The 26529-nt window shown below is 44.1% G+C and overlaps 2 protein-coding genes and 1 pseudogene across 3 annotated transcripts in view; all 3 read right to left on the reverse strand.

Annotated features, from left to right (window-relative positions):
* On the reverse strand, positions 1-21083 carry LOC110741473 (translation initiation factor IF-2-like). The gene is made up of 3 exons (XM_021927733.2): positions 20743-21083; positions 11332-11810; positions 1-2010 (listed from the first exon to the last, which is right to left on the reverse strand). Exons 1-3 carry the CDS (start codon positions 21081-21083, stop codon positions 1835-1837), a joined length of 996 nt encoding a protein of 331 aa, XP_021783425.2. The 3' UTR covers positions 1-1834.
* The window catches only part of LOC103878537, a 20087-nt gene continuing 13430 nt past the window's right edge, over positions 19873-26529 (reverse strand). The window contains exon 4 of the mRNA XM_009189212.4: positions 19873-21392. Coding sequence (XP_009187476.2) covers positions 21110-21392 — 283 coding nt within the window. The 3' untranslated portion in view covers positions 19873-21109. The remainder of the gene's footprint in view (positions 21393-26529) is intronic.
* LOC101011384 lies at positions 23437-25879 on the reverse strand (annotated as a pseudogene). Its single transcript, XR_162704.5, has 2 exons — positions 24416-25879; positions 23437-24098 (listed from the first exon to the last, which is right to left on the reverse strand). The product of XR_162704.5 is annotated as a lysine--tRNA ligase-like (transcript).

Here is a 26529-nt window from a genome sequence, read left to right on the forward strand (position 1 = left end):
ATGAATTTCATCATCATTAAAAACAAGCTTTTAGTCACTCTATCCATAAAGGCACTTTTAAAGTTTTATTTCAATTTACTTACTCTGCTTAGCTAATAATGTCCATACGTAATTAATATATAAATTAATTTTTCTGCAGGGCTTAGTTTAATTATTACAGATACGTTTCCAACTGAAGGTGGCAACATTATGCTGGAAGAACATGTGTCAGAAAAACCACAAAATTTCATGACTGTACTTGCTACACTTTCACCAAAAGAGTTATACGTATTTTCAATTCACAAAGATTAAGCCAAAGAGAATTCTTAGAACATTCTCACTCTTCTTTGGCACATCAAAAGGCAACAAATGTCATTTTCTCCCATGTTTTTATGTGCAGTTTAGAACAAAGACCAATTATCTATGCAGCTGTTCACAGTGGATAAAACAAAAGGCATAAATTTGGTCCAGAGTAAGTCACCTGGGTTGGGCCCATCCAAGGAAGTCTGATGTTGCTACTACTCCCATGAAAAGTACCAATAGCACTGCACAGTGATTATCTTAGATATTAAAGATAAAAATTTCTCCTTAAATTTCCATTTATTGGAAATGACTGGAGAGGGAGGAACTTCTCCCTCACCTCCACACTGCCTCTTTTCCAACACAAAATAGTTTAAACAACATGCACTTAGAGAGCTTTTAGCCTTGCTTGTTGATTACAAGACCCAAGTTAAGAGTATGGGTTGCCCATCGGAGGAAAGCTAAAACATGGGCCTTCACGGGTGTTAAAATTCAAGAAAACTTTTCCAGCATTTTTTCTCTTTTCTTTAAAGCAGCAACCTATCGACTTCCCCATCTGACATTTTCAAGTGATTCTACTGTGTGAATGAAGGACTACTTCAGGGTTTGAGGACAAAGCTGAGATCTTAGCACTTACCAGTGAGCAAAGGTAGAACCCAGAGCCCATCTCCCATCTCTCCTTTTCCAGCTGCTGAGTAAAGTCTGGCTCAATCAACATATCAATGAAGCAGTGCTTACAACATTCTCCAAGACCACCCAAAACCCAAACTGGAAATAATCATGATTAATCCGACTCATTTGGCTCACACAGTGCCCTTCCAATATGTATTTACCTTTACCACCCAGGACCTCACCTTGGACATGTGTACCAGGATGTAAGGCTATAAACCTATTCACAATTCCAAAAGGGCCTGGTCCTCTAATTAAGATTTCCTGAAGGCTACTTACTTACTTTCTCTACTCATTAAGATTTTTGCTTAACTTCAAATTTCTGAAATATACCATATGTGAAAAATTTAAATGTTAATCTCTGTGTTACTGTACTATACTTGAACAGAGAAAATTAACTGATAAACTGTAAATACAGAAAGTCAAAATTAATTCTTCTGAGTTTTAATATCATCTAAATAAAAACAAAATAATGCAGCAAGTCTACTCCTCAGGGAAGGCAATAGATTGTATAGTTATCTCCTGAACAGGGTAAAATCACTACCCCACAACTATACAATCTACTACCTCACTCTGATAGAGCAATCTTTTCTTCTGGAATGGAAATTACAATCTCTTTCAAAAGAAAATGTCAACATAAAATTATCAGCATCAATCAAAATAAAAAAATACATTTATTCTGACACAGAGAAATAAGACAAGAAGCAAAAGGTATCCCCACCCCCATCCAGTGTACTTGCTACAGACTTTACCTCTAAAGTAATAAACTTACAGGCCATAAACAAATGCTGCACTACATCTTTTTAAGACAAGTTAATCTTAAATATTGTACAATTAGTTAACTGACTTTCTATGAGACCGCCTGGATGCAGACTTTTCTATCACGTTAGGAAAGACAGTAGATTGTATAGTTATCTCCCAGTGGTGGGTGTGACCCTAAAACTATACAACCTACTACCTCATCCCACAGTGAAGAGAACATCCAGGGTGAATGATGAAAAGGAATCACAGCTGACCACCACAGGAAGGCTTTTTTTTTTCCTCCTCGGTAATCTTGGTTTCCTGTGTGAGTGACAAGAAAAAAAAAGTATTAGACCATTCACTTATGTTGAAAATGAAGTTTAACTCAACATTTTGGCTACATGCATAATCTATGCTGTGCTTTCTCTTCATTTCCTGTATTTCATTAATAGTATTTTAAATGCTTGGTTATCTGAATCCACTCCTAAAACCATGTATTTACAAGATTCAGAAATCACCTTCTTACCACCACCTTTTACTGAACTGTTGTTCTTATAGTTCCTATAAATGAAAATTTATGAAATAACTTATCCTTCAAGAAACAACAAAAAATCATTACAGAAAAAAACAGCCTCTAATTAAAAATCCAATGACTTCAAAACCCAAAAGTGCTGTACATCATGCATAATCCAAATGCACCAATGTACAATCAGATGATATAAAAAATACACACAGAGAGAAACTAATTTTTAAACGAACCTACTCATTTATCCCATGCCAGCAAACACGAAGTGGTCTTATTAGAACTAAATCAAAGATAATCACCTGGATCTGATTCAGGGTCAGGATTCTTTAGACAGAAAGGTAATACGTGCACTGAAGGTAGAGTCCAAAATCTTTAATAACCCCAAGTAATCTAAACCGTATTATTACTCTTTAATTTACAGACTTCATATTTAGGAGGTAGCTACTACAAAGATCATTTTTTAAGTTAGGGACTACATTTATTTTGTAGTGATTTAGTAATCAAAAGCACTAATTTTTAAAATTGCAAAATGTAATAAAAAACATACGGCTCAATATAATAGAATTTAAAGTCTAGAAATAAATCCATACATGGGTCGACTGATTTTCAACCATGCCAAGACAATTCAACTGGGAATCGTTTTTTTGTTGGTTTTTTTTTGAGAAAGAGTCTTGCTCTGTTGCCCAGGCTGGAGTGCAGTGGCACGATCTCGGCTCACTGCAAGTTCCGCCTCCCGGATTCACGCCATTCTCCTGCCTCAGCCTCCCGAGTAGCTGGAACTACAGGTGCCCACCACCACGCCCAGCTAATTTTTTTTGTATTTTTAGTAGAGATGGGGTTTCGCTGTGTTAGCCAGGATGGTCTCGATTTCCTGACCTTGTGACCAGCCCACCTCGGCCTCCCAAAGTGCTGGGATTACAGATGTGAGCCACCGCGCCCGGCCGGAAATCATTTTTTCAACAAATAACGTAGAGACAGCTGTATATCCACATGCAAAAGAATGGATTTGCATTCTTCTTTGTATACTGGTGTGCAAAACATACCACATAAAAAAGTAGCTTAAAACAATCTAATTTAATGGTAAGCGAAATTATTTTAATAAATATTTCACCAAAGATATAACTCATAAGCACAAATGGCCAACAGGCACATGAAAAGATACTACATTATTCATTAGGATGGCTAATAAAATTAATGAAAGTGCTGACAAGGCTGCAGAGAAAACTGGAACCCTTAGATTGTTGGTAGGAATGTGAAATGGTGCAGCTGCTTTGGAGAAAAGCGTAGACAAGTCAAACAGTTGTTGTAAGAGGATCAGAAATACGTATTTGGTGTTTGTCTCCATCTGAAGATCCTGGCTGGCATACGGCTCCTAAAACCCTCAGAATTTCCCACGTGATGAATGTCTGTTTAATGTTACTGAGTTGATTGGTGCCTCCTATCATCCCCCCAAGAGGGGGATGGTCACCAGAAAGACCAAGGCGTGATTAGTGGGGTGGAACTTTCAGACTCACCCCCTCAACCTCCAGGTAAGGCAGAGAGGATGGAGAGTAGGCCAATCATCAAAGGCCAATAATGTAATCAATCATGCCTAAGTATGAAACCTCCACAAAAACCCCTTAAGTGTCAGGGTTTGGAGAGCTCTGAGTTGAAAAACACATCTTCTTGCCAGGAGGGTGGTGTAACCCTAACTCCATAGATACAGAAGCTCCTCTGCTAGGAATCCTTTCGGACTTCAGCTTAAGGACCTCTTCATCTGGCTATAATAAACCAGTGACAGTAAGTGTCTTCCTGTGTTCTGTGAGCCATCCCAGCAAATTGTAGACCCAGAGGAAGAAGTTGTGAAACCCCCTAATTTATAGCTGGTTGGTTAAAAATTCAGGCGGAAACCTGGGACTTGAAACTGGCATCTGCAGCGAGTGCAGTCTTGCATGTTAGAGCCCTCAACCTGTGAGGTTTGTACTAACCCCAGGTAGTTTCAGAATTAAATTGAATTGCAGGACACTCTTGGTGTCGAGTTGAAGAATTGATTGTTGATGTTGGAACTGGTTGGTGATGAGTAAAAAACAGTTCACCGTATGACCCAGCAATTCCATTTCTAGGTATATATCTTAGAGAACTGAACATAGCTGGGTGTGATGGTGCAGGCTTATGGTCCCAGCTGAGTTACTCAGGAGGCTGAAGCAGGAGGATAGATCGCGCCTGGGAGTTAAAGTTGCAGGGGGCTATGATCACACCACTGAACTCCAGTCAGAGCAAGAGAGTGAGACCCTGGCCCTCCCTGCAAAAAAAAAAAAAAAAAAGAGCAAGAGAATTGAAAAACCATGTACTCGAATGTTCACAGCATTACTCATTTAGAGTCAATAAAAACCAGGGTTCAAATCCTGGCCCTACTACTAATTCATTGTCACTGAAATCTTGCAAAAGAAATTTAGCCAAAGTCCCTCAGCTTTCCTAGCTGCAGTATCAATGTGTCTGTAAGAAAAAGGGATTAATACCATATATCCAAAATATGTAAGGCCCCACTACTTCATCATCTCTAGATGAAAACTGGTGCTAAGAAACTTAACAACTTGCCCCAAATTAGAGGAGACAGCACTGCATCACCAAACTATACTACATTTTAGACTATTTCAATTCATTTCAATTCTACAAGGCCAGGTTATGCAAAGTACGAACTTGCAGACACACTTGTCCCTAAAGTCAGGCTCTTTATAAGCCAAAATATTTCCCATGAATCAGCACTGTCCTTACTTTTAGTTTTCACTTTTTTATTTTTTTGAGACGAGGTCTCACTCTGTCGCCCAGGCTGGAGTGCAATTGTGTGATCTCGGCTCCTGAAACCTCCGCCTCCTGGGTTCAAGCGGTTTTCCTGCCTCAGCCTCCTGAGTAGCTCGGATTATAGGCATGCACCATCACGCCCAGCTAATTTTTGTATTTTTAGTAAAGATGGGGTTTCACCATGTTGGCCAGGCTGTTCTCGAACTCCTGACCTCAGGTGATCTGCCTGCCCGCCTTGGCCTCCTGAAGTGCTGGGATTACAGGCGTAAGCTACTGCACCCAGCCTAGTCCTTACTTTTAAAACAGTAACAGCCAAAACAAAAACAAAAACAACAACAAAAAAACACAAAAAACAAAAAACAAAAACGGCTGAAAGAAAAAGCATCTGGTACCTCTACTACAATCCTCAACCGCTTACCAATTTTCTCAAATTTATTTTTTTTCCAACCTTGGTGTCACATGCTTACTTCGTATTGTTCTTTCTCAATCCAGCTATATAAATACATTATTGCTACAAAGCACTCTCGTAATTTACATACCAAGTGCTATTACGTGACCCTCAATTTTTTGAAAAGCCTATGTATATAAATAATCCAATAAATAATATTGCTCACAAATCAATACTCTCACTCTAATGTGTTATTTTATTATATACATAAACTGATTTTATAATCTAATGGTTCCCAGCCTGCAGTTCAGAAAACACTGATTAGAGCAAATGGTGGAAACTAAAACCAAAAAGGTGAGGAAAAGCAATGTTCAGTCAGGGTGAGCTCTCATAAATACTGAACATAATCCATGAATTTATGGATTACAAGAACCCATGGAAATACTCATTTGGAAGTTAATTAAAAATCTTAACTAATCACAGCTATATAATGCTTGCCTCCTGGGAAAGAGTGGGTTGATAGCCAGTATACATTTAGTACTTGAAATTTTTCTGTCTACAGTTAATGCTGGCTCTCCATTTACTATGTCCTTAGACATATCATCTAATTTCTGGGCCTTTGTTTACTTCTTAGGCATGATACTACTAGCTAAATTATCAAAATTTGAGCCTTCTGATACTTATGTCTTAAAAAGTAACAAAAATACTTTTATATCCACTTTCTATCGTTATTCACATACTACCTCAATCTACAGGTGGAACTACCCTCCCATTAAAAGTTATGGCAACTGGCCATGTGTAGTGGCTCATGGCTGTAACCCCAGCACTTTGGGAGGCCAAGGCGGGCAAATCATGAGGTCAGGAGTTCGAAACCAGTCTGGCCAATATGGTGAAATCCCCTCTACTAAAAATACAAAAATTCACTGGGTGTGGTGGCATGCGCCTGTAGTCCCAGCTACTCGGGAGGCTGAGGCAGAAGAACTGCTTGAACCCGGGAGGTGGAGGTTGCAGGCAGCCGAGATCACACCACTGCACTCCAGCCTGGGCAACAGAGCAAGATGCCGTCTCAAAAAAAAAAAAAAGTGGCTGTGTTCTCTCATCGCCACTTGGGGGAACTATAACATCCACACCTCATGGGGTTGCTGTCAGGACTGCGATACACGCCAAGAAATTTAACCACTGAGAAGTTAACTCAATAAATGGCAACTGTACTTAATAAATTAATTTGACAAACTATCCTAACAGTAATTTTACCTTTCCAGATATACTTGTGATGGTTAAAAATACTATCAATTTAAAGCATACTACAAGCAGGCAAATCTATTAGTTATAGATTTGTCTATATCTACATTTACATCAAGTAAGTTTTCATAACTAAGTTATTAACATTCACATTCTTAATTTCATTTTTGTAATGAGTTTGTTTTAAATTAACATAAAAATGGTATTTTTATGGTGTACATAAAATAGGTTTATATTATGGCTAAATCAAGTTAATTAACATATGTACTATCCCCACAGACTTATTTTCTTATGGTGAAAACACTGAGGAACACATTCCTAACTTTAAAATATTTTTTAAAATAGCTTCTAATTTCTTAAAATACACTAAACTTTAGTCCAAATGCAAGCACACTCTACCTTTTAAGCACTTAATATCTAGTAAGAGTTTAAATTTTCTGAGCTAAGACATTTCCCTACACTTTACACTTTTACATTAATTTAGATACTCCTATAACAAAAGTAGCTCAAAAAGTTCACAAGTAAAATAAACTATTTCCTCCAGTCTCATCTTTGTTTCATATTCTATAATCAAATACAAATCAAAATTACAACACTGGCTACTATAATAGATTTCTTTCAATATCAAATAGTTGGTTATCAACAATTATCTGACAATGATGCAGGCTGAGTATTACATTAATAAGCAAACTCTCCGATAGTATTTTGCTTCCATCGATAGAGCATGTGCAACACATGAGATAATGAATTCTTCACACTTATAACTACGTTTCCCTAAAGAAATTTAACCTAATTCTAATTTAAGATTTTTATTTCTTATTCTATCAAACATCACACTAACCCTGAGATTAAGTCTGAAATGGCTAAGTACTAGGTCAGGTTTGAATGGCTAAGTACTAGGACTATTCCTTATTTCCTTTCACTTTTAGACACATAGCAGACACTTAAGATAGTCTTAAAGAATATCCAACTTGGCTGGCTTGTTTTGCTGACCATTATACATAAACCATTATTTCTCAACCCTTTAAAAATCTTCTGCCTTCCTATCCTCCATTACACTGTTATGTTCCTGGGTTGAAAAAACCACTATGTAGTGTACACATCCCCCCAGCCAAGAAAAAAAGTAGGGTCTAATTATTTAATCTAGATTCCACAGTTTACTACAATTAACTGTATCCTTAGTAGGCAATTCATGGTCTATACTGCGCAAGAGTGAATTCATTAAGAAAAAAGTTCTCTTCTAAGCATTCGAGAATTATGTAAGTGGCCAATAAAAATGTGGGGTGGGTTTCTCAGGTGACCAAAAAAGTATTGTAACTTCCTGTTAATGAAAAATTCACACAAAGCAGAAAAGTATCCTCAGGGGATTGCTTCCAGGATACTTCCTTCTCCCGGAGGAAACAAGTCCCTTATAAAATGTGTCATATTTGCATGTAACCTGCACACATCCTCCTATATAACTTAAAATACCTAATACGATGTAAAATTATGTAAATAGTCACTATACTATATTGTTTTTGTTTGTATTATTTTTGTTGTATATACTTTTTTCCTCCAAATATTTTCCATCCGAGGTTGAATTCAAGGATGCAAAATCCTTGGACAGAAAGGCCAACTGTGCTTAACAGAAAAGCAAAATACTCCCAACTTGTATAGATTATGTTATTGTAGAACAAATCACCCAAAATGTCTTATTCTTAGAGAAGCAAAAGAAACTTAAAAGTATGGCTGTCGGCTGCCTCAAAATACTTCAATCTTGTATCTAGAAAGGGCCTAAGAAATCACCTGATTCAGCCAGGAACCCAGTGGCTCACACCTGTAATCTCAGCACTTTGGGAGGCTGAGGAAGGAGGATCACTTGAGCTCAGGAGTTGGAGACCAGCCTGGGCAACCTAGTGAGACTTTGTTTCTATCATTAAAAAAAGAAAAACGAAAAAAAAAAAAAAATCACCTAATGCAATTTCTTCACAATTGAGATGAAACTGTGGAGAGACAACATTTTTGACTGTTTATCTGAAACTACAACTATTCAGCAAGAGAAATCTAATTTTAAAAAATCTAATTTTTTTAAAACACAGTGCACTAAAACTGCACTGTTCATTTGGTAGCTGTTGAGCACCTGAAATGTGATTAGCCCCAAGTGTATGTGCCACAAGTGTAAAACACAGTCTGGATTTCAAAGACTTAGTACCAAAAATAGAGTAATGGCTCTCATATTTTGTCTGTTTATTTAATGAAGTCCATTCTTAAGTGATTATACAATGCTCAGAACACCCACACAGGCAAAAAGCATATACCGATCAGTCCTGAGGTCACATTAGGCAATGCTGACAACTCACTACTGGGGATTCGGATTCTTCTAGTCTCATCTAGACATGGACAGATAATTGGCAATTAATATTCTGGGATGGAAAAGATCTCTTATGGTCTAAAGAAAAGCTTCGCAGGCTATTAAAAAATACTATGATTAAAACGCATACTGGTCATGGATGGCAAATTTATTTCCCAACTTGTGAAAACTAAAGTGAGCGGCTCATGTTCCACCAAATATAAACAGCCCATTTAATACTCCTTAAAAAATTAACTATAATACTTTATACAATGCTATAAACGAGAAAAACACCCTACAGAATAAGTTTTTCAACTTTTGACGCTCAGCTTCACAGGATTATTTTGCAGGAATACACGTGTCGAGCTGCATCACCACGCTATTTTGTATTCAATTGAGTATTTTCTACTTTTACAAAAACTCGGATCACCACCCACTAAAGTGACTTCATGACACAATGACTCAGGACCTACAGTTTGAAACACTAGTTTGGCGCTCTTAACACTCAGTAATTCCCATATGAGTAGTTGTTATACTATCTTAGCTATTAAAATAAAAAATACACAATGTCTAGTGTACTGCTCTCTAACCCAAGAAATGTCTAGTTAAAGGAATAAAATGACCTTAAGGTATAAACATTTGAGACTAACTTTTTAATACTTATTTCTTCACTCTGTAAAACTGAACGCAGTTACTTACACATTTTCGTTTTAGAAATGGTTGTTTTGTTTCACTCCACTTTTCACACTTGCAAGATTCTTAAGGGTCTCAAGTTCAACAGAGCTTCAATTTAAGTGGGGGGAACCCACAGCCTATCTACACATAAAAATACTCTCTAATTGTCACTGCAATGTAACTATCCAAAAAAGTTAACTTTTTCCCTCACACTGTAATTGTACCTAAGTGATACATTTTAAAACGCTATTTAATACCACTGAATTCACAAGACGTCATGAAATTTGTCTATTCTCAAAGCTGAGGTTTCAAAGTAAACTTTTAACAAATATGTATAATAAATCAAACATTCTCACAAAACCCAAAGTAACTTCCAAGTTTTCACTTCCCTAAGTACACGTACTTCCTGAATATACAGTAAATAAAACCAGGCCCTGCCAAACACCAAAAGAATTCTGGATATAAACTATTATTTCCTAAACTACACATAAATTTGTAATTTGACATTCAATGTTCTTACACTTCAGGCCAACAGAAATAAATGCAAAGGAATGCCACATGATGTTTTAACTTTAGGAACTGGATGCCAAGAAAGCAGTATTTATCAATGAGGTTAAAAAGCAAAACTCAACCAGTCTCCTGATTTACCTCAACATTTTAACATTCCCTGTCTTCTCTGCCTTTTTTCTTGTCTGCCCACCCTCTCATTAGTCAATTTTTTTAAAACCGGCAAGTTGAAAAATACATACCATCACCTCTGACACAGAATCTACTGTAAAAAGTTGAAAGACCGAAGGGCATTACTGGCCAAGGACATACAGGTTACCACATTCCTCACACTGGAGCCCGCCGGGGAAGTTTATTAGCAAGCCTTCTCCAGGCACTCCGTTCCAAGAGTTTGTAGTGTCGAGTCAAAAGGCCAGCGCTGTTTCCGGTGACACCGAGTCACAAATCTCCAAGCCCCGTCCCCCGGGATACGATTTCCTCCCGCTCCCGCGTTCCCCTCCCCCTCGCCAAGGACGGCTGCCGCAGCGGACCTCCAGCCGCAGCAGCTGCTTCAGGAAGGGAGGCTGCACTTGGCCGCGGGGAGCAGGGGCATACAGCCAGCCACGACTCTCCCGCCCTCCCCGCCCGCGCCTTCCCGCCCCGTCCCCCCGCCCCTCGCACTTCCTACCTTCCCTCCTTCATCCCAACCCCCAAGGCCAAGGTCTCCCCGGCCCACAAACATGATAGCGGAAGTGACGTAAGAGGCACCTGGCGGCGCCTACATCCAGTCACGCCACAGTATGAGGCGGCGCCGGCCAACAGGCGCCGGCCGGAGGGCGGGCCTTCCGCCCGCCCCAAGTTTGATTGAAGCGGGGGGAAGGGCGGGGTAAGGAATGTGAAGAATGACCCCCCTCCCCCGCCCTGTCGGTGAGGAGCTGGGCGGGAAGCGGAGGGGGTTGGGGCCAGCCCCGCGGCGGCCACGCGGCACCCCTCCCCCGTGCCCCGAGCGCCCGCAACCTCCGCTCGCGACCCGCCGGCCTCCCGGGACCACTCACCCGCTGGAGGCGGCAGGCCGCCCCACGAGTCCCAGCCCGCGCTAGCCGGACGGGCGCGGGCCGGCCCACGGCTCTCCCATTCTGCCCACCCGCTGCCGCGAGTCTCAGAGAGAAAAAATGGCGACGGACCCGCGCTCGCCGCCGCGGCCGCCATACCCACCTCGCGCTCGCGGAGAGGGCCGTCGCCGCCGCGGGAATGTCCCGGCCCTCGGGCCCGCCGCCGCCGGGAGAGCAGCGCGCCAGGACCCGGATGAAGGCGCGGGCGTGCGCCGCCGCGGCGGCCTGAGGGAAACCAGCGCGGGCGCCGGGAGGCCGATGCAGGGGCGGGCGCCACGGAAAGCGCTCAAGCCCATTGGTGAAGCCGTCTGATTGAAGTGCGCGTCGCTCTTTCGCCTTGGCCTAGCTGAGCTCGTCCGTCCCCCCGACTGGAGGGCGGCGGCTGGGCCCGCCTCGCGCGGGGCGTCCACCGCGGGGAAGGCGGGTCTGGACCGCCTACCAATACCATCTCCTTCTTTCCTATTGGAGGGCTGGGAGAGTGGCGGGAGTGGTGTCCTCCGGGCCCCGCCCTTTGCGCGTGATGGGCTGGCTGTGTCACGTGGCCGCTGAACGCACTTCCCGCGGGGCGGGGCGGCTGCTTTGCTTCCTCAGGCTTCTGGGGCGATTTACACGTGCGCGACCCGGAAGGTCCAAACGCTGTCCAGGGTGCAGCCTCGGGCCCTTCTGTGTCAGCTGACCCTGTGCCCTTCAGGAGGCCTTGGCCAGGCCAGCTCTCTGTGCCTCAGTTTGCTCATCTGTCAAATGGAGGAGTTGTGTCCGCCCAACCTTTTACTTTTATTACTTTAAGTTTTGGGGTCTGAGAGTTCTTTTGTTACTTGTGTTTTCGAGACAGGGTCTCTTGTTCTGTCTCCAGGGCTGGTGCAGTGGCGCGGGTCACGGCCCACTGTAGCCCTGACACCCGGGCTCTAGAGATCCTCCCACCTCAGCCTCCCTGAGCTTTCTTTGTTATCTTTTCCATCCCATGTTTTGAAGATTTTTGTCTTAAAACATTTTTCAAAGCAATCCTTGATTTTCTTGTTTTAAAGTTAATCCAAAGCAGAGTTCCTCCATCCCCATTACAACTTTCACATGCTAGGACTCTGAAATCACTAGTTAAGGTACCGTTTGAGGTCTCTGCCAGTTCTAAGATTTTATGACTGAGAACCCCAAGACCTGGGCTCTTGCTCTGCTTTTAGTAATTCTTTGTGACTTTGAGCAACACTTTAAAAATTTGGGTCCTTATCTGTAATAGAACTATGGGAAATAGTACTTGACATGCTGTACGTTTACATTTATGATCTCAGGTGGTGATACCAGCTCCCCTTTTAGCACTCATGTTAGTGCATGCAGTAAGTGCCAAAGGAGTTTGTTTCGTTTTGTTGTTTTTGATGGGGACTTTATTTTGTGAGCTAAAGTGGACAAGAAACTAGAGGGGGGAAAACTTGAGCTTGAGCCATGGGTGGGATTTAGGGAGGACTTCTTGAGGTTGGAAGATGTATTGAGAAAGGAGAGAGCAGGCCCCAGAGCTGGATAGAGTACAGTTCAGGGAAACTGTGTGTTTATGCTGCAGGGGATGTGGAACGCTTCAAGGGCAGAAACTGTTTCGTTCCTGTCTATGCCAAGTACCTAGCACATCAGTAGGGCGGTATTAAATGAAATCTAATAATGATGAAGTAGGCAGAAGTGGGAAGAAAGTATTAGCAAATAAATCAGGATGTTGTTGAATATCAGAGTTAAGAGGTGCTGTGAGCTTCAATTAGAGGTTGGTAGTAGAGGCTGGTGGGCCAGTGTGTTTTAGAAGAAATTTATAACAAGAAGCCGTATAGCACTATGAGCCCTTCTGACATTTTCTTCATATGTTCATCGGAAACTTCTTGGTGAGTTTGCAAAGGTGCATATGACATACATTACCCTTTACCTTCCTATCTATGCTTCATTTTTTACCCTTAAAGGCCAACTAAATGACCCTAAAGTGGAATCCATTTGGAAAATGTTAATGGATTTGCCAATATACATGAAAACTGAATTTTAAAAAACTTTGAAGTTAAAAGACAAATAAAAATTGGCAACATTGTAAAAGTCTAAAAACATCTCTAAGAGACAAAACATTAATCTGAATGTCCAGTGGTTAAAAGCAAGGATCTGGAACCAGACTGCTGAGTGTGAATCCTAGTTCTGCCTCTTCCTAGCTGTACAACTATACACTGGGCAAATTGTTTATCTTTTCTGTGCCTCAGTTTCTTCATCTATAAAAGAGGGATAACAATACTTACAGGCTGTTGAAAAGATGAATATAAACATCTTAAGAGCTAAGAACAGTGCTTGGTACACATAAGTACTACATAAGCGTTTGCTAATATGTTATCCTTAATAAAGTGGATTTTTTTTTCAAATCAGTAAGATAAAGTGAACACTCCTATTAAAATATGGTCTGTTTAAAAGGATGTGAACTGACAATTAACAAAAGAAAATGGCAAATACATGTGAAAAGATGCTCATCCTCACTAGTAATCAAATAAAGACAAATCTTTAAAATACAATGAAAGCGTTCTCATCTCTTAGTTGATCAGTGGCATTGTAGAAGGAAACACTGGAGGCATTAGTATAAATTTCTGCAATTCTACGGGCCAATTTGGCAGCAAGAATCGGAATCTTTAAAAGTGTTCTTTAATCCAGCATTTAGCCCTGCTAGGAATTTATGCCTAGAAAATAACAGGACATACATACAAAGATCCTCCACAGGCATCATCTTGTTTATAGTAGCCTCAAATCACAACCATCTACCAGTACACCATAGGGAGTGCATAAATTATGGTCCAAACATGCCATGAGAAGGTATGATCATGGCCAGGCATAGTGGCTCACGCCTGTAATCCCAGCACTTTGGGAGGCCGAGGAGGGGGGATCACTTGAGGTCAGGAGTTTGAGACCAGCCTAGCCAACATGGTGAAATCCCATCTCTACTAAGAATACAAAAATTAGCCGGGCGTGGTGGCATGTGCCTATAATTCAGCTACTCAGGAGGCTGAGGTGAGAGGATCACTTGAACCCAGGAGGCAGAAGCTGCAGTGAGCCAAGATCATGCCATGGCAGGCCAGCCTGGGTGACAGAGTGAGACTCCATCTCAATTAAAAAGAATTTCAGCTTAAAATGTTCTTAGTTCTTCAACAGAACCAAGATACTGATGGTTGACAAATATCTACAAGTCAAATCAAAGCATTTGTAAACAACAGGGGAAACAAAATTCATTGAGCGGGAACTTTGTCTTGCTCTCTCTTGTGCATCCAGTCACCACCACAGGGCCTAGCACCCGACAGGCATCCGAGAGATACAGACAAATAAGGCTGAGGCAGGAGAATTACTTGAACCTGTGAGGCAGAGGTTGCAGTGAGCTGAGATTGTGCCACTGCACTCCAGCCTGGGCGACAGAACGAGACTCTGTCTCAAGGGAAAAAAATTTAAAAAAATAAAAAAAGTTCTGATTGTAATGTAGATCTATATTTATTGATATGGGAAGATTATCAGGATATACTATTTTTTTTTCTTTTTTTTTTTCTTTTTGAGATGGAGTCTCACTCCATCTCCCAGACTGGAGTGCAGTGGTGTGGTCTCCGCTCACTGCAAACTCCGCCTCCTGGGTTCAGGCCATTCTCCCGCCTTAGCCTCCTGAGCAGCTGGGACTACAGGCACCCGCCACCACACCCGGCTAATTTTTTTTTTTTTTGTATTTTTAGTAGAGATGGGGTTTCACCGTGTTAGCCAGGATGGTCTCGATTTCCTGACCTTGTAATCCGTCTGTCTCGGCCTCCCAGAGTGCTGGGATTACAGGCATGAGTCACCGTGCCCGGCCTTCTTGTTTTTTTTTGAGACAGAGTCTCGCTCTGTCGCCCAGGCTGGAGTGTAGTGGCGCGCTCTTGGCTCACTGCAACATTTGCCTCCTGGGTTCAAGCAATTCCCTGCCTCAGCCTCCTGAGTAGCTGGGATTACAGGTTCCTGCCACCATGCCCAGCTAATTTTTGTATTTTTAGTAGAGACAGGGTTTCACCATCTTGGCTATGCTGGTCTTGAACTCCTGACCTCATGATCCATCCACCTCAGCCTCCCAAAGTGCTGGCATTACAGGCATGAGCCACTGTGCCCAGCCAGGATATATTATTAAGTGAGAACTAAGGTTACAAAAAATTCGTTTGCCTTAAACGGCAGTTAACTCTGGAATTACTCGTGGCCTATATATATATGGATTCCTGGCAGTATGTATTGCTTTCATAATTAGGAAAAAATATAAAAATAAAAGCCATGCCAGTAACTGATAGTTGTTCCCCAATATCCAATGTCTCCTTTTTCTATAGTAAACAGAAACCCAGTTTTTTGGTGAGGGTAGAATTAAATGACCCCCTGAGCGTGCCGGTGTGACTAAGTTCTGGCTGGTGAGCTGTGAGCAGGATGGAAGGGGGTTCTTGGTTTCCTCTCTCTCCCGCTTTCTGATTTCTAGCTACCTGGGTGTAACTGGGGTGTGGTGGAGAGCCGCTGTCCCCACCAGTTGCACGCAGCAGTGAAGAGCTAACCTGAGTCCCCTGGTAGCATCACAGGGCACTTTCTACACAAGCTTAGACTTTAAGTGAGGAAGACATGACTTCTATCTCATATAAGCCCCTGAAATTTGGGTATACTTTTGCTGGAAGCTGGCCCAATGTGGCAGACATGCATGTGGGCATTTTGTGGAGAGAACATGCAGCCTTTGGAATAGAACAAACATGAGTGAATGTCCAGCAACTCTGTTTCCTAGGAACACCTTTGGATAGAGACTTCATATTTCAGCTAGATCATACCTAGGAAAGTGATTTGGGACTGCTGAATGATAAACAGAGCCTGGTTGTCATTAATGATCATTATTTGGCAACGGATAGGAAGAGCATGCATTTTGCAGTTTGGGATCAAACAGAACAACCTGCTTGCAGTGCAAAGCAGCCCATGGTGTTCCTTGGGTTCCAGTCCGAGCATGCTCCTGTGTCCAGCCCGGGCCTACCTCTCCATTCGCCACTCCTGCCACTGCTCAGGTCACCTGGCATGCTTGTCCCATCTTCGTCTGGCTGCTCCTTGTCACCCAGATGGCACTTGAACCTCCCCTATTTAGAGAGGACTTTGCTGGCCACCCAGTGTAAATCTCCACCTTAAATCAGATTTCACCACTCCGTTTTTGTAACATAACATTTTGGCACTCTCTGGCTCCATCTTGCTTGTTTTATTGATGTTCTACCCCCATTAGGGCAAGGAACTTGTCTGGCATGTTTTCACTACTGTATCTTACATTCTAGAACAGGGCCTGGCAAACACAGTAGGTACCCAATAAATATCTCTTGAAGTGTACAATTAGTGAAGAGATGGCCAGGCGCGGTGGCTCATGCTTGCAATCCTAGCACTTTGGGAGGCCGAGGCAGGCAGATTGCCTAGCTCAGGAGTTTGAGACCAGCCTGGGCAACATGGTGCAACGTGGTAAAACCTCGTCTTTACTAAAAAAAAAAAAATTAGCCAGCCATGGTGGCACGTGCCTGTAGTGAGGGAGGCTGAGGCACAAGAATCACTTGAGCACAGGAGGCAGAGAGTTCCAGTGAACCTGGTGAGCTGAGATCACACCACTGCACTCTAGCCTGGGCGACAGAGGGAGACCCCACCTCAAAAACAAAACAAAACGAAAAACCTCAAAAAAAAAAAAAAAAGTGGAGGCGGAGCTTGAAGGATACAAATAAAAGGAGTGGCCACAAGGGGAGTCTTGCTCATGAGAGTCAGGACTCACAGAAAGTATGAATAAGTTGAGAGAGAAGCAACTGGCTGGGCCCAGGAAGATAACTGGGCAGAGATGCTGAGTAGCGAGTAGACCAGCAAAGTCCTGCAGCTGAGGTTCCTAGAGTAGCCGAATCCCAAACCACAGCCAGAGACCCCTTGTCCCTAAGGCCTGTGTCCCAGAGGCCTTGCCATCTCATGGTTACAACTCTACCTGTCTATCTGTCTCCATGCAGCCTTAGGACAGAACCCTCCCTCTACCTTTCTTAAAATGGACAAACAAGTCTGTTTTCCTTGTAACCGAAACAACTAAGGGAAAGCAAACACATCCTCCTGGAAATTGTGACCTTCACCCTCCCTAAGCCCTTCCCCTGGGAGAGATGTAGTGCTCTGCCTTCATGTAGCTGCTCCCTTCCGGCCCGACACTCATCACATGGTGTTGCAAAGATGAGTTTGCCTCTTGGTCTCCCGACTGTTCACAGGTTAGACTTCCTGCTCTTATTCCTGAGTGTGACAGTTTTATGTGTCCTCTTGACTGAGCCTCAGGGTGCCCAGATACGTGGCCAAGCATTATTTCCAGGTGTGTCTTTGAGGGTGTCTGGAAGACAGCAACATTTGAATTGGCGGACTGAGGAAGGCAAGTGGCCCTCCCCAGTGTAGGTGGGCGGCGTTCAATCCATTGAAAGCCCAAATGCAACAAAAAGGTGGAGGAGGGTTGAATTTGCTCTGCCTGTTTGAGCTGGAATATTGATCTTCTCCTGCTCTCAGTGCTCCTGGCTCTCAGGCCTTCAGACTCAGACTGGAATCTACACCATCACCTCTCAAGCCCTCAGGGCTTTGAACTGTACCACCAGCTAGCTCTCCTGGGTCACCAGCTTGTGGATGGCAGATTGTGGGATTTCTCAACTTCCATAAATCACACAAGCCAATTCCTCATAATAAATCTCTTTATATCTGGATATATCTCCTCTTGGCTGTTTCTCTGGTGAACCCTGCCTAATACACTGGGTCTTCTGCAACAGTCAGCCCAGGTCTGTCTTAGCACAGAGCATCATGGATTTTTTGACCACGAGGGTGATGTCTGGATAGTGCCTTCCAGAACCTCACCTAGGAGCCTCCCATTTTCTCTGTGCTCAGAAAAGCTGCCTCTTGAAGAATTACAGCAGAAAGAGAGAAAACCCACAGCTGGGGGCCCAGGCATAGTGAGTCTCCCCAGGGAGCATTCCAGGGTGGACTGGACATTCATTATATTTTCTACCTACAACCAGGGGTTTGCAAACTGGTGATGGCCTGGGGGTCACATCTGGTTCACAGAAGTTCTTTCTTACACCCACGCAATGTTTTAAAGCTATTTTTAACTAGCTGACAGCATGCAAAAGAATCAAGACATTTAAAAGGAAAAAAAAATCTAGATTTCTTGCTTTTCTAAAAAAAATTGGCATCTCTGGCTACACTCAGCCTACATTCCAACATGACAATATTTTCTTTATGTGCAGCATGGGCTCTGATATTTGTCACAGTCCCCATTGAGCCTGCTTCATTCTTACTACGAGCCTGGCCTCTGAAGTCATCTAAATTTGTGTCCTCTGGCCTGGAAGCATGGCCTCTTCTTTTGAAATACAGCTCCTGCCCCACTTTAGTTAGTGGGGTTTTGGTCTCAGCTGTTAATCACAGTACCTTAAAAACGGAGGTGAGTGGGTAACACACACTGGTAAGTCCTATAAGGGGACAGTACCTCAGTAAGGCCAGTGTCCCCTCCTAGAAATGTAGTAAACATGAATAGGAGAAGGAAGTCCTCTTAGCCTCAGATCTCAAGCTGTAATGACATGTGAGAAGAAGTCAGCCCACAGCAGAAAAAGCAAAGCAAGAGTAAAGAAACAGAGACAAGGCCGGGCATGGTGGCTCACGCCTGTAATTCCAGCATTTTAGAGGCCGAGGCCGGCAGATCACAAGGTCAGGAGTTCGAGACCAGCCTGGCCAATATGGCAAAACTCCATCTCTACTAAAAATACAAAAATTAGCTGATTGTGGTGACACACGCCTGTAGTCCCAGCTACTCGGCAGGCTGAGGCAGGAGAATGAATCACTTGAACCCAGGAGGCGGAGGTTGCAGTGAGTTGAGATCACGCCACTGCACTCCAGCCTGGGTGACAGAGCAAGACTCTGTCTCAGAAAGGAAAAGAGACAAAAAGCAGAGAAAGAGGTCATGATAGCAGCTGAGTCCCCACATCCAGGCATCCTCAAGGCCACTCCCCCGCTTCCCCACTGAGCGTCAGAAGCTGTACATTTCCCTCTTTTCTCCCCGGAGCTGGATGGAATTTCTGTCACTTGCAACCAGAGATGCTACTAATGAAGTGGTTAGGAGGAGGACTGGCTTGAGAGTGACATCTGCAATCCGCATTTCTACCATGCTATTTGCGATTTTGGACAAACTGCTGATCTTCTTTCACCTCAGTTCATCTGTCTGTTCGGTGGGCACGGGGCACGAGGCAAATGCTTGCCTCCGCAGGTGGAATGGAGTTCTCATAATGTAACGTACATAAAGCATTCAACTCGGTGCTTGTGCATAAATAGGTATGCACAAAGTATTTCATCAACACTGAATTTTAAGATAAATGTTTAATAAAAACTAGTGGACTGGAAAGAGGAGTGAGTGAACTCCTGGAGAATTGTAATAGTGGTTTCTTTTTAAAGATAGGATGTCACTCTATCACTCAGGCTGGAGTGCAGTGGCACGATCATAGCTCACTGCAGCTTCGAACTCCTAGGCTAAAGCGATCCTCTCACCTCAACATTCCAAGTAGCTGGAACTACAGGTGGGGGACACCACGTTTGACCATTTAAAAAAAGAATTTTTTTTTTTTTTTGGTAGAGACAAGGTCTCCCTATGTTGCCCAGACTGATCTCAAACTCCTGGCCTCAAGTGATCCTCCTGCGTTGGCCTCCCAAAGTGCTGAGATTATACAGGTGTGAGCCACCGCCCCAGGCCAGCAGTGTTCTTTAAGGTGATATTTCCAAATCAGTACTGCTTTCAGAAACTTGGGAATATCCCACAAGAAACTAGGCCTCACCCAGATGGACTTGGATTTGTTTTACGGCTCACTGTTTAAGTAAATGTGTGATCCTAAATCAGTTATTTACATTTTTTGACCCTGAGTGTCTACCTATAAGGTGGAGATAATAATTCTCAGCTCTTTTAGTTATTTTGAGAATTAAATTAACGCGTTAATACGAAGGGTGCATAGTAGTCTATGGTAAGCATTGAATAAACTGCAGTTAGGACTGTTGTGATGGAAAAAGAACAAAATCCATGGACAAGGGCTAACCAAAGGCTTCATTTCTGTGGAGTCATTGCCATTGTAATGTCTAGTATTTGAAGCTCAATTGAGCTGAAATTGCATAGTAAGTCATCAGAGCACAATGCTGTTCTGTTCAGTTGTGCCAAGAACTCACCTCCTGCACCACCTCCAGCCCAGCCAAGCCCAGCATCTCCCACTAGTTAAAGTCCTCCTATGTTAGCTTTCAGCAACAAGCTTTTAAAGCAGGTTTCCATTAAAAATGAAAAAAACAAAAACAAAACAAAACAAAAAAAACTCTGGATGATTAATTAGCAGCAGAATAACCCAAATCAGGAGAGAGATCACAATGTGGAAAGTTTTTTTTTTTCTTTTTAAGAAGTGAAGTCTAGCAACTTTCAAATTACAGACAAAATGATGAAAGTGTTTGACATTTTGAGGTCAAAATACGACTTTACACTGTTGATTCCCTAGACCTAAACCCACTTCCTTGTGTGGAGAACACACCAGTGGAGGAAGTGGAGGAGGAATAACATGGGTCCCCAGGAAGCTTTGCCTCTTTGTTCGGTTTTGGCAGCAAGCCCAACTCTGACTTGCATAAAATCTCCTGGAGCGTTTGTTCCAACAGTTCGCTCTGCACGGCCCCGCCCATCCTGCAGGCCTGGGGCAGCCTGGCTGCGGTGGCCAGCGCCTGGGCTAACTCAGGCAGGACCAAGCCAGCAGTATCTATTCCTTTAATGAGCTCTTGAAAATAGTGCCTGATAGACACGTTGTCCTTTTCAGGGACCTGGGGGACCATGCCGTCATGCATGAGCCTCTTCATCTCTATCCTGAGCTTTTTGTCCTTTCTTGCAGAAACTGTACCGCATTCCGGTGCTGCTGCAGGAGCCTCAGCATCTGGTGGCAGAGCTGGTGGGGGGCTGTGAGGTCCCGGGCCACCCACTGCATCCTCTCCAACTCGGAGCCATGCTCCAGCTCCAGCTCCTGCTTCAAGGTAACCATGCAGCTGCAGCTGTGGATGCCGCTGATCAGGCAGTTTCCGATGGTTTCGATCATGGTCCTTCTGCTGGTGGCACCGGAGGGCAGGTCTGATGAGCCTCTCTGTGTCCTGCCAAGGGAGCACTAACACACACTTAGGCAAGCCCTGCAGGGAGGCCCTCCAGCCCACAGGCTCTGCTCTGCCCGGGCTTCCACCCTGAGTCAGGGAGGCCCCAGACCTGGCAGACACTGCTGGTTGCCAGACCACTACCCGTTTTTCACCTCTTTCCTACCCAAAGAATTCTGATTTTTTGGAGAAACCAATGTGGGCAGCTAAAAATACGACATTCATTTCCTGCTTCCCTTGACATTGGGAGTAACCAGGTGTGCAATGGAAGCAGAAGTAGAATCCAGTCAGGTGGGCTTCTGGGAAGCTGCTTAAAAGTGGGTAGGTGCCCCTGGGACCAGTCTTGATCCTTCCCTTTCTCCTTGCCGGGATCACGGACAGGATGCCTATATGCAACAGTCATCCTGTGACTACTTGCTGACAAGAGCACATACCAAATAGCTGAGAGAAAAGGGCTGGAGCATCACGGCTCGCAAGCCAGCCAGCCTTGACTTCCTACCTTGAGACATTTCATTAAAGTAAAAAAATAGAACCCCTAATTCTTTAAAGCCACTGCTCATGGACTTCTGCTACAGCCAAATGCAGACCATTGTTGAAAGAATAGCCACATGGAAGAAATCACCTGAATAATTTAGAGGGGAATAAATGAAATCTAAGATACAACCATTCTAACATTTCTAGAAAAAGTCAAGATCTCATACTCTAGAACTGGTGGTCTTCAGTTCACCCCTGAAGCCCAGCACCAAGCTAGGCACAGCGGCTCACACCTGTAATCCCAACACTTTGAGACCCAAGGCAGGTGGATTGCTTGAGCTCAGGGGTTTGAAGCCAGCCTGGGCAACATGGCACAACCCCATCTCTGCAAAATATACAAAAATTAGCTGAGCATGGTGGTACATGCCTGCAGTCCCAGCTATTCTGGAGGCGGAGATGGGAGGATCCCTTGAGCCCAGGAGGTCAAGGCTGCAGTGAGCCGTGATTGTGCCACTGCACTCCAGCCTGGGTGACACAGCAGGACCATCTCTCAAAAATAAGTAAAATAAATAAACCCCAGTACCAGTATCACCCGGTGATCAGGTCTTTCCAGATGGGGCAGCAAAAAGTAGAGGAAAGCACACCAATGGAGCCACACAGACCCAGGAGAACCTTGGTTCTTGCTAGCTGGGTAGACTTGGATCTCAGTTTCCTGCCTTCTAAGAAAGGGATCCTGGCTAGGCACAGTGGCTTATGCCTGTAATCCCAGCACTTTGGGAGGCTGAAGTGGGCGGATCACCTGAGGTCAGGAGTTTGAGACCAGCCTGGCCAACATGGTGAAACCCCGTCTCTACTAAAAATACAAAAATTAGCTGGGTGTGGTGGCAGGCGCCTATAATCCAAGCTACTGGGGAGGCTGAGGCAGGAGAATTGTTTGAACCTGAAAGGCGGAGGTTGCAGTGAGCCAAGATGGTGTCATTGCACTTCAGCCTGGGTGACAGGGCGAGACTCCATCTCAAAAAACAAAACAAAACAAAAAACAAACAAACAAACAAAACTCAGGAGTTGGGGGAGTGGGCTCAAGCATGCGCACTAAGGGGTAAAACGGTGGAGTGTAACTGTTACATGACTGTCTAGGAACACTCGACCAGGACAGGAAGAACGCCTCGAGTGAGCATGCTCACAACTCCAGTAAACGCACTGTGCATGCAGCTCCTCTTAAGTGCTGGCGGGCCACTGCACATGGGGACAGCCCACCCCACTGGAAGAATCAGGGGAGAAGGGACGCAACTGCCCGGAAGCATGCCAATGTAGAAAACCCCCGGTCAAAGGTCAAACAATGCACTCTGAAGTTGCCCGCTGGCCGTCTTCCAAATGTACTTTCTTTCTTTCTTTCTTTTTTTTTTTTTTGAGAAGAGACAAATGGTTTATTTGGTAACAAGGATTAAAAAGAAATGTTTAATTCTTTGTCTCTATTCTGATGACTGAACTGAACCGCAGAAGTCAAATGGAAAGCGACACACGAGAATTCCCTTGCAGACCTTGATGTTTTGCGGAAATGCAAAGACGCCTGAGTTATACAACTTGCAATTATTATTTTCTAGACAGAAGTGCCAACTGTTGTGCTTTCCAGCATATCAGTGGTTGCTACATTCTCCTTCTTGTCTTCGGGTTTCGTGGCAGGAAACAGAAGTACTTCCTTGATGTTGTTGGAGTCCGTGAGAAACATGGCGACTTGGTCAATGCCCATGTCCCAGCCAGCTGTGGGGGGCAGCCCGTATTCCGGGGCAGACAGAAGTTTTCATCCATGAACATGTTGATTCTCTGGAAGGATGGGGTGAAGTCAATATCATAGACTTGGCCCTCTGGGCCACCTGGGGGTAGGTGACCTTGTAACTGCCTGTAATATGCTTCACCATCCCTGAAACCATCTTCTCTATGACTTCCATGAGATCGTGATAGTCTGCATAGGCCACGTAGAACTCACAGGTGGTGAACTCAGGATTGTGTGTCAAATCAATCAATCCCCTCATTCCGGAACTGGCGTCCAATTTCATAAACCTGGTCGATGCCACCAACCACAAGCATGGTAGAGTTCTGGAGCAATTCTCATATATAAATTCATGTCCACTTTGTTGTGATAAGTGATGAAAGGCTTGGCCACAACTCCCTCTGGGATGATGTTCATCATGGGAGTTTCAATCTCTAGGAATCCCAGCTCATTCAAGAAACTTCCTTTTTTTTTTTTTTTTTTTTTTTTTTTGAGACGGAGTCTGGCTCTGTTGCCCAGGCTGGAGTGCAGTGGCCGGATCTCAGCTCACTGCAAGCCCCGCCTCCTGGGTTCACACCATTCTCCTGCCTCAGTCTCCCGAGTAGCTGGGAGTACAGATGCCCGCCACCTCACCCGGCTAATTTTTTTTGTATTTTAGTAGAGATGGGGTTTCACCATGTTAGCCAGGATGGTCTCGATCTCCTGACCTCGTGATCCGCCCATCTCGGCCTCCCAAAGTGCTAGGATTACAGGCTTGAGCCACCGCGCCCGGCCAAGAAACTTCTTATATATGTGATGCTCTTAGAGTAGATGATAAATTTCTGCCTCACAAAATATTCAGGATCAAGTCCACATATCTCTGGTGATACCTTGTTTCCTTATCTCTGAGGCCAAAGTGAAGATGTGGTAACATCTGCAAACAGGGAGACAGCAGTGTGATCTCATGCGGAATGATGCTCAGCTCACCTTTCTTGGTTTTCCCAGGACTCCCTGAACTCCAGTTATGTCTCCCTGACACAGTTTGTTATTAATATGAATAAATTCTTCTTCTGATTTATAATTTCTGGAATTGGCCATGACTTGCAATTTCACCCCCTCTCATAGAAGACGAGCTTTCCTCCAGAAGCTCTTTTGGTGTGGATCCTACCTGCCACCTTTAAGGTGATGTCAGTCAGGTGATCCCCAGGCTGTAGGTGACTATATTCTGGGATGAAGTCAGTGAGATGTCTACATAGAACTTGTGTGGGGATGGATCTTCCCCTTTGACCTTCCGTTGATGAATTGCTTGACGGTGGATTTTGTTGTATTGATTTGGGTCCAGGCTCTCTTCCTCAGGACCCACACCATTGTCAGTGGTGTGCTTGGTGGCAGCAGTGGTGGCTTGGCTTAGCTGTTTCTCACTGAGCCCTTTCCGCTTGGCTTCCTTCTCTGCTACTTTCTTATTGGCTTTCAGGCGTCTCTTCAGCTCACTTCTTTGATCAGAAAATGGCTTGTCCTTGTGAGGCGCTGTAAAAGGAGCAAGTTGACCCAGTCACAGTTCCCTGCGACCCAACTCTACCCAGGAGGTTTTGTGCAGGGACCCCCTAACAAGCCTTACAGCAGCTTGTGTCAACATGGCAGAACAGCCTGGAACTAATGGTCACCACCACCACTGCACTCCAGCCGGGGCAACAGAGACTTTGTTGCTCAGTTTTGGCTCGCTACCATCCACTTTCACCTCGGCTCCCTGCACTGCTGCCATCTTCCCAGAGGGCCCGACCCAGAAGTGATGAGGATAGTACGTTAATTTCCAGGTCCAAATATACTTTATTTCTTTCAGTCCTGCTCTAAAGCTTTTTAATAAACTGTCACTCCGGCTCTAAAACTTGCCTCAGTCTCTCCCTCGACCTTATCCCCTTCCGTCAAATTCTGTTTGCTGAGGAGGCAAGAATTCAGGTCGCTGCAGACCCACTCGGATTTGCTGCCGGTAACAGATGCAATTCATAAGGAGGGGTGCTGCAGTGATAGCCCCAGTCATTCCGATCCCTGGGGAGCCATGGTACCTGGAGTCCAGCAGGTTAGGAGGAGGAATTTTGGGGTGGGTAGCAAGGAATTGAGAATTCTCTTTTGTGCATGTTATGGTTGAGATGCTTGAGGGCATCCCGTCAAGATTTCTCTCTCTCTCTCTTCTTTCTTTTCTTCTCTTCCTTTCCTTTCCTCTCCTCTCCTCTCCTTTCCTTCTCTTTCCTTTCTTTTCCTTTCCTTTCTTTTCTCTGTCTCGCTTTGTCACCCAGGCTAGAGTGCAGGTGCCATCACAGCTTACTGCAGCCTCGACCTTTCTAGATCAAGTGATCCTCCCACCTCAGCATCCCGAGTAGCTGGGACTACAGGCTCACACCACTAAGACTGCATAATTTTTGTGTTTTTTGTAGTGATGGGGTTTTGCCATGTTGCCCAGGCTGGTCTGGAACTCTTAGACCCTGCATCTGCCTGCATCTACCTGCCAAAGGGCTGAGATTACAGGCATGAGCCACCATGCCTGGCCCCTATGGGGACTTCACGGAGGCAGTTGTGTGGGACTGGGATCAAGACAGGGATCTGAGTTGGAGATCTAGCTGTGGGAGTCATCAGCACAGAGGATTTTTAAAGGAAGGGACTTGAGATGAGATTATTTTTGGAGAGAATGTAGACACAGGCCTGAGGGCTGAGCAGTGGGGCACACCAAGATTTGTAGATGTAATAGAGGAAGATGAACATTAAGAAGTGGCCAAGTGAGCTGTAGAAGTTGGGAAAGACAGGAAGGGTAGATCTCCTGGAGGTTGTGGCCATTTTACTTCCCTCGAGTCCAGAAAATAGTTACTAAACACAGACTACTCTATGCAGAGTAACTGGAAGTGAGTGTTTCCTGAGATGTTG

This window comes from Papio anubis, chromosome 13, assembly GCF_008728515.1.
Source record: "Papio anubis isolate 15944 chromosome 13, Panubis1.0, whole genome shotgun sequence".
NCBI classification, from domain to species: Eukaryota; Metazoa; Chordata; class Mammalia; order Primates; family Cercopithecidae; genus Papio; species Papio anubis.